At 38.6% G+C, this 13,456-nt stretch overlaps 1 protein-coding gene across 6 annotated transcripts in view; it reads right to left on the bottom strand.

Annotated features, from left to right (window-relative positions):
- The window catches only part of MBP (myelin basic protein), a 125,904-nt gene that overhangs the window by 56,590 nt on the left and 55,858 nt on the right, over positions 1-13,456 (bottom strand). For all 6 annotated transcript variants that reach the window (XM_068932021.1, XM_068932022.1, XM_068932026.1 and 3 more), the window contains exon 3: positions 8,339-8,432. In XM_068932021.1, coding sequence (XP_068788122.1) covers positions 8,339-8,432 — 94 coding nt within the window. The remainder of the gene's footprint in view (positions 1-8,338; positions 8,433-13,456) is intronic.

Raw genomic sequence — 13,456 nt, 5'->3', positions numbered from 1 at the left:
CTTTCCACACCACCATCATATTCATTTTCAGTCTTGCAGATACGGTTACAAATGGCATACATTAGACTGAAGCATAATTTAGATAAACTCAGTATAGAAATAAAAATATTTTGTCAGGGTCATTTGACCACCAAAACAACTTGCGTGGGAACACAGCAAATTCTTCAGTGTTTACAATATGCTGTCGTTCTCTGCTTTCATAATCCCTTCCTTGTGGGCTCAGTGCTGCTAGGCTTTCTTTGTAACGCTTTCAGAACTACGTCCATGACATATCAAGTCTTCTGTTTTCACAGAAGAAACGCTGCTGGAAGACAGGGATGTACCTATAACATTTCTCTTGCCTCCCTTCCACACTCTTTGGGCAACAACTTGAATACCTAAAAAAAAAAAAAAAAAAAAAAAAAAAAAAAAGGTACAGCATTTCCTACTCCAGCATGCTCCTTTAACGGTGGAGGGCAATTTGATGGCTTTTTGTTTTTTAAGCTCAACTCACCATCTTTACAATTTTGTCCAAACAAATAGAGCTCATTACGATACCACCAACGAACGAGGTTTAAATGGGGATACGAGTGGAAAGTAACACTAAGAATTACAAGTCAGAACTAGAGTTCCTAGCTCTATTTAATCCTAACAAGGAATAAAAAGGATTTAAAATTTCACCCTATCAATAGGGCAATGGATGGGAAACACCAACTTAACACTGTCCTGCTGTATTTCCACAGGCAAAGATATGTATCTCTGTGCTCCCTTCCTTCCTCCTCTCGCCCAGTGTGTGACTTTCGCATCTATATAGCAAACAATTTGGGTTAGGATCTCAGTCAGGATTTGTGCTATGGGTTGCCTGATGAGGTCTGGCCTCACAGTCAAAAGTGCTTATGGGGTACAGTCTATTTAGATCATCAGTTCAGATCTGTCTATTTTTATCAGGATATCTTACTACCGAAAGCCTGTGCAGAATCCATCATATTTATACAAGTCTTACAACATGGCATTATTTCAGTTCAAGTCAGTGATTATGGATTTGATCCAGGAATCATCAACGAAATTCCGTAATACTTGTTATGCAGGAAGCCAAAATAGGTGGCGTCAATATTTTTTTAAGACACAAAAGGATCATCAATCTAAGTTGGTGTTTCCAGGCACATATTATCATAATTGATTGTAGAATAGCTCACTCTTGTTTTCTTCTAGCCGTTGCATTAAGAAGTGAGTCACATCATAATTAAACTTTAATGACAACATCTGTTTCAGCTAACATGATAGAAGAGCCATTAGCCCACAGTGGAGTATTCTGCTTTTTATTTCACTCAAACCAGAACTGAGCATTTATTCAGCCTCAACAAAACTGGAAATGCGACAACAGCAATATCCCATCTACTTTCCCCCAAATAAAGATCTTTCAGAAGCACTTTTAATTCATATACAGATAAAATCATGCCTTAAGCAAACTGGCTGGCACATAAGGATCAGTGAAGGAGAACACTAAGGAGTCTGTTTCTTCTGCACAGACAGAATACTCTCTTTGGCTGCAGCCTGCTACCAGGACAAAGAGGGTAAAACACACTGGGAAAGGAGTAATTTGTTTTCATGGTTAGCTATTTAGCAAAAAGGCTTATAATCATAACACAGCAACACGTGACATTAGGCCACACTTAGCCATCCTAACTTATACAATTGGCTACAAAGTGTCCCCTGGATAACAGGCCAAGTTAAATGCCTATTGTGCTTTTCCCCAATCTTGTATACAGACTCACTCATACTGAATAAACAAGAGGAAAAATTACAGCAGACACTGTATACATTAAAATAATAACAGTAGAATAAATGAGTTATTTATTGTGCTCATTATTACGCTTGAGCACAGCCAACCAGCCCTGTACTGCTAAAAATACTGGCATCTTTGGCTCAGGTCCCTGTCTATGCCAATGAATCTTGCAAGAAATTCAGTGCATGAAAGAGGGAAAAACCCTAAACCTGCTGTGCATGCAGCAAGTGTGTGGTAAAGTTGGGAGAGGAGAAAAAATAACAACCAAAAAAACCCCATACTGGATCAGACTTGTTAAAATGCCCCTAGTCCTTGTGCACTAATTTTGCAGCAGCAATCAGTGCCATGCTAAAAGTCATCTTCTTGGTTTAAATGCTATGGTAGAGTACCGCATTAAGTGTACTGGCATATTCACTAGTCAGATGTTCAAAAGCTACCACTATTATTAAAGCATCGAATGGCTTCTGGGGTGGGGGGCAAAAAAGTCAGAGTGCTATTGTTAAAAAAGAAGATGCAAAAAGCTGACCCGCTAGTTATGTTATCCACCACTCACTATGTACACATACTCTCCATGAAATTGGGCAGTCATCAAATGAGCCATAACCAAATGAACCACTAAATTAACATAAAACATGCCAATAGCTATACTTTATAAAAAGCCTCAAACCCTAAACTAACACAAATCCAGTTAACCAACTGCTATCCCTGAAATCCTGTACGTCTCCTTCCACCACAACAGTTCACTAGTCCTTGGCTTCTCTTGGCCATACGAAAACTGGGCAAAGCTCCCTATATACAGCATGCACAAAGCATTTTATGACACATGAGCTCTTTTAAGAAAATAATTTCATCCTGTTCCCTACAAAAAAATCTTAAAGTGAACATAGAAACAGCACCAAGATGAGAAAGGTTGAGCAGTACAGATCACCTACTTCCGAGTTCTAATAACTGTACAAAAAACGCCAAGCAGTTTTTTCTTGAAATGTAAATCTATTACTTCCATTTCTGGAAATTAGCCCCGGCTTTCTGGTGTAATTTGCATAAACCAGCAGCCTCCGGATGGAAGCTGGCAGGCCAAATTTTAGCCACAGTGACAGCTTTCAGAAAGTCTTATAACAAACTGGGAAAGGAAAAGGGTGAAGGAAAGGAGAAACGTGTGGACAACTGGACACCAGAATCACTACTTAGCCTATAATGAAAAATTAGAGAAGACTAAATTGCCCCATTTCCCTCTCATGCAAGAGAGAATAATTGCACCATGGTAACAACATCTATTTTAGGACAATCTGCTGTCTCACTGGATGGATTTTTTCATGCCAGCTTGCCATTATTTTGCATTAAAGCCATAGCTTCTGTCCCACAATTGATCGTGTTTACAATGAGAAGAGACGCTTCCCAGTAAGAAGGTCACTGAACTACAGTAACCCTCAGCTTTTAGCCAGTTCATAACACCACCACACCACCTCCTCCTAACGGGATTGTGTAACTAGGGGAGCTGCTAAATTCCTTCCCGCTCATCCTTTTGCGTTCTGCCCCCTGCGTTTTTTAAGAAAGGGCCAAAAAGGAAAAGAGAACACACATTCACACACAAAGAGTGAAATACGAACATACCTTATGCATAATTATATACATTCCCACATCATAAGAACAGCCTGAACAATCACTTGTTAATTAGTAAGATATCATTATCTATTGCTTTAGGAAAATATGTTTTATATACCATCATTAAATGCCCACTGAACTAAAAGAACCCAATCTTATTATCTGATACACAGCATCCATAAAATTGCTAGGTGTGGACTTCAGTGGGACTGCAGTAACTGTGGCTACCACTGTCCTACCACGCTAAGGCCTACAGTGAGAACAACTTCAGCCGTCAAAACGTAACAGATTGACACGGCACAGAGATGGAAGTTCCTCAGCCTGCATAGGGTTCTACACCTAACCACAGGATACTGTGCACAGGACACACAGCAGCAGGCCTCAGCGTAAGCAATAAACCAGGGCCTCCTCTCCAGCCAGCCATTAGTAGTATTTGCCTCCTCTTCATAGCCAGTTGCTCTGAGCCTCTCAGCCCAAATGCACTTGTGAAACTGCACTGTATATACAATTTCTAGCTATATCCTGGGGTTTTGCATATAACAAGTATCTTAAGATCTACCCAATACTGCAAGTCGAAATGGTAGAATGATGGCGCTGGGTTCACAGTGTTGCTTTGTCACACTCACAACAGGGCTTACCACCTGCTTCAGTGAAAGAGTGAAAAAAATCACAATTACAATTAAGGTGTTTTTTTTTTTTTTTTAAGGAAAATATCCGTATTTGTCTTTTTTAATTAAAAAAAAATCCTTAAGATATTGCAACTCTGGCCACACAGCACTGATCCCTAGAAAACACTAAACCATGAAGAAACATGGCCACTTCCACCAATAAAATTTTAGTACTGAACTAAGTAGAAATGAAACTTTTCTGTTTGAGATTGTCAAGGTTTATCGTATTTTGATAAGCTAGTACACTTTGACTTTTCATTCTAACTGAAAAGGAAAACATGTTGTCAACACATCATATTCCCCCCCCCACAGAATGCTTCCTTACTTGTAATTTTATGCTAGTTCAGGCCAATGGAGAAAAGTTATCTAAAAAATCTGCCTCTGTCCCAATGGATGGAATATGGAATCATATCAAAGGAAGGTTCAACCCCCCAGTCAAAAATGACAGGCATTTGGGCCCACTGATTTAGCCTCACACTTGTAAAGTATCAATGGATCAAAATAAACTTCTGAAAATTATCTTTGGAAGTAAGTCCAGCAGTCTCCTCCTAATCCGTTTCTCTAAACACATAGCACTCTCCTCAGCATCACTTTCATCTATCCTGGAATGAGTTGTCATTCTGGATCCTTTTATGACTACATATTGATAAAGCAATACAAACTGTGTTAATTGTGCGCAGATCCAACAGAAGCCTGTAACAAGCAAGATGTTCTTCATCACATATGCATATTCAGTATATAACAGACAACAGCACTCTGTTAGGTGTTTTAAGAAAAATCCTTGCAAAGGATTAACAAAAATTGTTAATTCAGAGTTTCATAGTTGAACATACCACTACTGTATAGGCTAGATTCTCTTTTCTCTCCCATATTATTTTGCCCCACACCTTCACTCTATCCGTTTGCATAAGAAGCTCACTGCCTTTGACGATTAGCTCTCTGAAACACAGGACACACCTGTGTCTTTGCAAAGCGCCTGGTACAGTGTGGTCCCATTGCTGACAAGGGAATTTCAGCTCTACCCTAGTATGAAAATAAATATTAAAGAAAAAGGCCGAAAAGCCTCCGTAGTTTTAATTCCCAACTCCAACTCATTTCAAGCAGAAGAAAGCGTAAAGACGTTTGTGTTCACGCACAAAGGGCCCTCCAGAACACAGGACCAATCCTTACTTGTATTCACAAAGAGCACTAATGGGTCTAGGAATCATGAGATATCCCCACTTTGCCCTTTATCACCAGAACATTTTCATTTAGTAACACCATGCTTGCCCACACCCAACCAATAAGGACTGCAGAAACCACGCTCCCTCTGGAAGTAAACGTTTCTGAAATAAATATTTAAGTATTCAAATAGCATAGCTTCCCTGAAATAGTCTCTGTATGACAATCTCTAGCAATTGCATATATTCCTCGCTATCACCAGTGCAGAAAATTCCCTTCTTCTGATAAATCCACTTGCTGCGTGGTCCAAGATACTACTAGTCTAGGAGAGGGAGAGACCAGAGCAAAGCCAGAGCTTTCTGTGTCCTTTGCTAAAAAGCCACTGATCCCAGCAGCCCAGGTGCTGCCGGGGCAGCGAGGGGCAGGCAGCTGCTGCCACCAGGCGGCTCGGCCAAGAGGGACAGCCAGTGGCTTTGGGGGGAACCTGCCTCTTGTGACCCTGCTGCACCTCCCTCACTCAACAGCACCGGAGGGAGGAAAGCAAAACGCGCCTCAAGGCATTATGTGAGAGGGCTCAGCCACTGCTTTAGGCAGGAATTGCTTTGCTTGCTGCCTTAACCTTTCTGCAGGGGGTGGCATTGTCCAGAGAAAGCTGGATAAAGTGATCTTTGTGAGCAAATAAATAAAGCAAGGGAGAAAGTGATCTATGTGAAAACAGGAGCCGGGTGCTGCACCCGCTCACAGAGACTGGAGGCTACTGAAAATTTTCAGAAGAGGGATTCTAGTCAAAGTTGAAGCTATAAATTTACCTACTCCTGGTGCATACTCGATGCTTTTTATAATTAACGTTACCGGGGAGAAGGAAAGAAGGAAGAAATGAAGGACAGCTTGAAACACATCAAGGCAGAGGGAAAATAACTGAGCAGGGTCTGTAATCCAATCATTTAATTCTCAGGATAACAAATACCTCACCTAGGGAAAGAGGTTTTAGGGGATAAATGATCAAAAGCTTAAGAGATGGATCTGAATCTCCCAGATATTGCCCAGAACTGCAGGGAGGAGCAGGGATATTCAACGGTGCACTTCCTGGAGACAAAAACTTCTATCTGCCAAATTTCCTCCCTGACACTCAGGGAGTCTCACACTATAAAGTGATTGCTTTTACAACTCCAGGTCACAGACTTCTTCACTCGAGCAGGGTGAAAAGGAGAGTCCATTTGCACCATATTTCCTTTTCTTTCTAGTTTTGATCTGACGTTAAAAACCAAACCAACCACACTTCAATTTGTAAAGTGATATAAGGGTTGATTTAAGATGCTATACTCTGATCCATTTTTTGGAGTTGGAAAGGAATTTTCCTCCTTGCAATGCCAAGTTAGCAAAGGTTGATCATTGGCTTATCTTAGATAAGCAGTTCAGTTCACAGATTTGGAACATGGAAATTTGTAGCCGTTTGTTAGTAAATTATTAACTTTAAAGGACATTTAGTACAGTGAATATCAACCTCCTTAAAATAAATAAATAAATTAAAAAAAAGGTAGTGAGGATACAGATCACTGGACAGGGAATTTAAGCCTATTAATTGTGAGCTTTATGTTGTTGCTTTTTTTAATTCCTATTTTGTGTTACTTCCCAGTACCCATATGGACCACCGGTTTGATAAATTACTAGTCTGGTTTAGCTCACTGGTGTTTGGGGCTAATGATCAGAATAGACGAAAGGTCAGCTTCAAAAGTCTTGTTTATAAGGCTGAGACTTTGCTGGTAGAAAGAGGTAGACTGAGTTCTCCTTGGTTTGTTGCTCTCACAGGAAGAATACTGAAGAGAGCTGAACTGAGAAAGGACAGAGTATGAGATACAGACTTCACAGTGCCACAGAGCCCTCTAACCAGTAGCACTGATCTTCTGCAAATAACTGGTGGAATAGACATAGAGAAAATTAGGTAATAGGCCCCTCCCTCACCACTAAATTAATAAAGTTGAAACCTGGTTCTTAAGTCCACTTTTGGGAATTCTTTAGGCACTGGCATTACATGACCAGCGTTGGAAACATTCATACCAGGAGTTCAGGCTCTTGTGCCAATTATAATACATTAACTCAAAAAGGAAAGTTAATTTTATCCACTACAAGTTTATACGGCCACATACATTGTGTCTACCTACAGTAAGAGATATAATTATTCAGACTCCATTCCTTATATACCTGGAAACAAAAAATCCTTACTATACTAAATAAGTATTCCATACTTAGTTGAATCATCCAAAAGTCTTCAAGTTAGTCCATCTTAATAAAATTCACATGATGCTTGCAGATCTAAAGCTTCTGCTTCAAAACATAACGGAGCCAAATACTTTAATACATTAATTGATATACCTTCAGCCTTGTCATCTCCTCTCTCTTTAGACTATTACTTTTCAGTGGAGTTACACTAGCGTAAAATCAACATAGAGGTGGAGTAATAAGATCTGGTAAAGTGGAAAGAAACCTTTAACATCAAAAAGTTCTAAATACACTTTTCAGAAAAACCTATGAAAAAAATTTTCAGAAAACTCCTGAAAGGAGCTCATCTAAAATCTATGCCTCCAAATACCCTCAAAGGTCATCTAGTCTGTCCATCAGCCACAAAATAAACTACATCTATATCAGTTTAGACAGTTTTTGTCTAACCTGTTTTTAAAAGGCCCACAATGATGAAGCTCCACACTTTCCACATAATGCATCCCAAATTTTTTTTTTTTCCTTTCCCCTCAGGATTCCCCTTCCTAACATTTAATCGCATTTTTCCTTCTGCAATTTAAATACTCCACTACTCTTCATGGAGAGAGAATTTCATTTTCCCCCTTACTGGATATGCCTTTATTTTTACTGAAGGCTTGCATTCCACCTCTCTTTATGGTAACAAACTGCAAATCTTTCCTCAGAGAAGAAATGCTTTAGACCTTTTATCCATCTCTGTTTTCCTCTTGGCTTCCACCTTTCTATATCTTTCTGGAACTGCACTGCCCATAACTGAATGCCAGGCACCAACCTGAAATCTAAGTACATCATAAGGATTTGAGAGGAATTATCTTTTCTGTTAAATCAGTTCTTCAGTAGAAATTAATAGATTAAATAACATTTTCCACTTGTTTGAATAACTCACCAAATACTTCGTTATCCTCTGAAGACTGCTGCGTTAGTCTGGCTGCTTTTGGACTCTCTTTAGCTGCTGCTTCTTCCACCTTGGTTTCAGCATTCTGTAATAACAAACATTTCTTTAGATTAGGTCCATCTTTTTTGATTCATCAATCCAAAACATTCTTCAAACTTCTTAACTAAGGAAGGAGTCCAATGTAATTTGATCCTTTGTTTCTCTTTTTTTCTACTTTCCAGTAATTTGTTTGTAAGTCCATATCTATACATTTTCTCTGCTGCATCATTATGGAACTTTTCACTAATAACTTCCTCACACCTCTACTTCATTTTAATTTAAATAAAAATCCTTCCCCTTGCTAAGCACGGCTATATCCTAAGTAATTCTCCTCTCATTCCAAAACTTAATTTTTTTCTTCTTGTCATGAATTTAAGCTTGTAAAATCCTTGAGGCATTCTTTTTCCAAATAGGATGAGCTTCTTCTGCACACTCTAAGGTAGTACTGCTATGCAAACGATGATGCTGGTATTAATATAATTATGATATGACTGTAATATGTAAAATTATATGCTGTTGCCTCAACCTCTCAAATACTGTATTTTCTTCCATGATGAAAAAGGTTAAATTCTTTCATACATGGGCCATGAAAAATAAATAGATGAGACTGGCGTTGGGATACTAACAAAAGTAACGCAAGAAAAGAGTGAATAACTCAGACACGGGGGCAAAATAAGTATATGTAAAAAATCTAAGGTATAGACAAGATACGTCCCTTGGACATCTTGCTTAAGTGTTTGTCTAGCAAGTTTATTTTTCTCGTCCATTCATTAAGCTCAACGGAGAGAAAACTAAAGCGAAATTCTGATCAGTCTGATGCCAGTGGCAACATTCTCACCAACTTCATCAAGTTCCCCGTGTGCCTGCCCAACACCAAAGACCTAGGCCCTTCAAAAAACATTGTAATCAGGGAAGACCAAATCCAACCTATTTTTAATTGGATTTTGCTGTTGCTGTTTTTTAAACCACAGTGGAACTGGTATTTCTGAACGCTTCAGAAAAATCTCAAGTAATATTCATTTAGCAAAGCTGAATTAAACTTTTGACATGCGAACTTGTTTTAAGATTGCCACTTGGGATCGGTTTAGATAGAAAGCGATAGAAAGTTCTGCAATACAAGCTTTCCACACATTCAGCAGATCCTTACTGCTGTGTCTCACTGAGTCTCAACTCATAACAACGAGTATAAAAGAGAGCAGTTTACAATTTACACTTTTGTTTAACCCACATTACCATCCTTTACATTTAAACTGTATTACAACAGCATTAGAACACAAAAGAGGCAGGTAAGGGACACCTAAACTAGCTAGAATAATAGTGAGATCTTAAAAAAAACAAACAAACAAACAAAAAAAACCAGGACAGACTTCTAAGTTGCCACCTTTCCTTCCCATATTTAATGTTCCTTCCTTTTTCTCTTTTCTTTCTATTGATATTTTCCGTTGTTGACTGAGTAAACAAAGAGATGAGAAGACAGCACACAAATATTTCTCCTTACTGGGTATAGGTAAGAGAGCTAGAGACAGCTGCTGTTCCTCAGAAGCAGCCTTCTTAAAATCTTTAAGGTTAACACTTTGTACTTGCCCTCTGAAGTACAACTTAGCTATGTTCTGTAACTTAAATCTCTAGGCCCAGTGTTAACAGCTTCAGGATTTGAATTGCCAGAATCCAAAGCGTTCATCCCCTAGCTAGGACTGTCTGAGGAAAACCTAACCCGTAAAGCACAGATTTTTAAATAAACTGCTGCTACACAGTCTTTCTACAGAAATTAACAGTTCTGCTCTCAGAACCGTAGCACATTTCCAAACTGTAAATGATCTCTTATTTCTCCTTGTTAACAGCCGCACAGAAGATGCAAGAAAGCAGTTTGACCAAGTTTGTCAACCTCCCTATAGAATACAGGAGTTAATCTTTGCGCATATCAGCTCAAGATTCAAAGCAAGACAGGAAGCTTTGAAAAGAAAAAAAAAATGAAAGTAAAACCTACAAAGCCTACTGGTGCCATGCAGGAGCAGAAGGAATTAGAAAAAGCAGAGAGAACAGCAAAGGTGGGAAACTCCTTCAGAGGACAAAGCAAATACAGAAGAGAAAGTATTCTGCGTTCCCTCAAGGCACCAAACTGAACATCATATGCAGAAAATCCATCCACTATGAAACACCCAAAGCTGAGGAGAGAGTCAGTTTTAGCAGACGCTCACCTCAGTTTGTGTTAACTACTGTCCCTCAGGACGATAGAAGAACCCATTCAAAAACAGCAGTGGCTGTACTGGGAGACAAGTGCTTCAGATAAACAACTTCATTAGCAGTGCAGATACTTCAGGTTGAGTCCTCTTTCCACAGGTATCTTTTGTTAATTGTGAAGCCATCAAGTTTGCCTCGTGTTAGGTGCTGTCCATGCACACTCAAGGCACATGCCAAGCGCTCTTGCAAGTAGAGGCCGCTGAGTCAGTAAGCTGCATATTAAAGTTAGGATCTCCATTCTTTTTTAGTTTGCACTACAGTGAAAGCCAACTCAATTAACTCTAGTTTGAAAGAAGAGAGAGAGAACAGCCTTCTATTCTGAAATAAGCAAAACAGGTCATCTGCTACAGGAAAGTGAGACAATTCCAAGGCAAAATGCCACAAAAAACTATGGCACCATGGAAGAGAGAAATTCATGCCGTTAAGATGATCATGGCTTCATATCGTTAGATGTTCGGGGCTTTCCATAATGAAGGAGACAGTTCCTCATCAGAGCTATTATTCTAGGTTGCGTAAATTTAGTGCTTGGTAGCTCCATTTTCAGAGGGGTTCCACAGTATTTAGCGTATTGTAAAGTTGATGGTGCAGGAGAGAGATTGCTATTCCCTATCAATATGTGTTCTTATTACACTCCGGAAATGGCTCCAAGAATCTGTAATCTGCTGCTGCAAGAGCAGTAGTAAAAAACTGCTATACAACAGATATTCAATGGTACACGTGACATGAGTTGTCACTTCAAGTCCTTAATTAGGGTGATGTCTGCATTCCATTACTTTAAAAGTTGGATTTTCCAGTCTCAAGGGAAATTAGAAAGAATGAGCCCTGTGGTGTTTTGGTCTGAGTTAAAACACTGAGGAAGACTACACAGTAGTTGTGCTATCTGCTCCCTGGATAAGCCACAATGTTGGTATGGATGGATAGCAGCTCTGAGATGCTGGCAGGAAAGCTGTGTGAGAATGTAAGTTTTAAGCATGATAACATATAGTTGGATGTAAACCTACTTGGCATGGCTTCTTACACAAAAAATAGATTTTAAAAAGGTTTCTTTTGCCTTTGAATTTACACTAAAAATGTTACCTATCACTTTATTACTGACATATCTAATATTTATACCAACAAACAGAATACAAGAAAAATCACTGCAAAGAACAATGTAATGATCCAGATGCTTTAAAAATAATTTCTATTAAAAAGCAGCATTTTAAAAGTCAGGATTTAGCCCATTGTTTAATTCTTTTTGCAGCATCCTAAAATAAAAATGCCTTTTAATCCTTCCAACCAATGAACAAAAAAAGTGAAAATATATTTCCTTACACCGTCTGAGCTGTGCCAAGAGATATTCTTTATCCACAGTTATAAAGTGCTTGTGATTCTTAATAAAATGAAGGTCCTTTGAGCATATCATCTTAAATGTAATTCCATCCAGCTTTGATTTTCTGGTTAAGCAACCTATGTAGTCTCAGCGGTGAGGGACAAAAAAGATTTATTTTTTCAGTATCAGTTTCCAAGAACTATACACTGCATTTGATTTTAGTATGATATCAAAGTTATATAGACCTAAATGCATAGAAAGTATCTCTGCCACAAAGCATCTCCTTGAACACCACTAAAATAGCTTCAAAACTGGAATTAAAGTGAAGTTTCCAAAGGATAAGAATTCCAAATACGCTTACTTATCTGAACTAACACCTCAGACCTGCACTTCAAAGAAAGCGAAGAGCACATGCTCTGCTCTGCTGGTGACACCAAAAGGGAACCCACCTGGTGCAAAGATCATTCACATCAGAAATGCAATTCTGTTGTGCTTTGGTAATCAGGCCACTCCTGTTCCAAAATGCCATAAACAACTTAAGTAACGTATCATAATAGGTGGTAGACCTATTCAGCTAGAGCTTGCAGTCTAAAAATACTGGAATCATTTTCTATTATAAAGCAGCTATAAAATAAGAAGTGCATATATATACACTGCAGCTGTATATATGTGCATATGTATATACACAGCTGCTCTTGACTCATCACTGATAAAAACAAAAACTGCATTATAATCTACCACAGTTTTACAAGACACTATTGGACCAGTTTCCTGTTGAAGCAACTATTTCCTTAGGACTTAGTTTACCCATTTTCCATTATATTCCTATTCCATTATGCACTAAGTGAACACCACAATCTCCATGTTACACAACATATTCTGTTCTATTCATGTTCATCGGTGCCCATGTACAGAATCTTTACCTCAAAGGGAAATATTAAGAAATGCAGAGCTATAAAGAGTAGTATTCTGCAGACACTATAATAACGGGTCAGGTTAGAAACTGCAGTGAAGCATATTACATTTATCGAAGCTTACTTCCTCAAGACGACATGCAGATTTGGAAATGAAAAGTTGTAATCTGGAGTATCCAAGCTAACTTTTTACCTACGTTGCTATATTTGCATTCTTGTTAGGAGGATGATGTTTCCTCTCTTTTAACCATAGAACTAATAACTTGATTTTACAAAGGAAAAAAAAAGTCAAAAAAAGTCAGAAATCCAATTCGAAGCAACAGTTTTGTATTGTTTGTGCTCTCGTTCCCATTATTTACAGTTTAGCAGCATTTTCATTTTTTGTTTACATATTTAGATAGTTCATTTAGCTGTTGCTCCATCCCAATATCCTTAAATTTCCCTTTATCTTCAGAAAGGTACCACGTTGACATTGAAAGTTCTAACTGTGACAAAGCATCACATGCTACAAAAACATGAACTACTGCTTTGGCAGGATTTATCCACTTCCTTCTTTCATTCATTCTTATCCATATCAGATTACCTTCCTTGCACTCAACTCCA

The sequence above is a fragment of the Struthio camelus genome, chromosome 2 (assembly GCF_040807025.1).
Source record: "Struthio camelus isolate bStrCam1 chromosome 2, bStrCam1.hap1, whole genome shotgun sequence".
NCBI lineage: Eukaryota > Metazoa > Chordata > Aves > Struthioniformes > Struthionidae > Struthio > Struthio camelus.
Note: the sequence above shows the minus strand (reverse complement) of the source record. Positions and strands in the feature narration are given on the sequence as shown.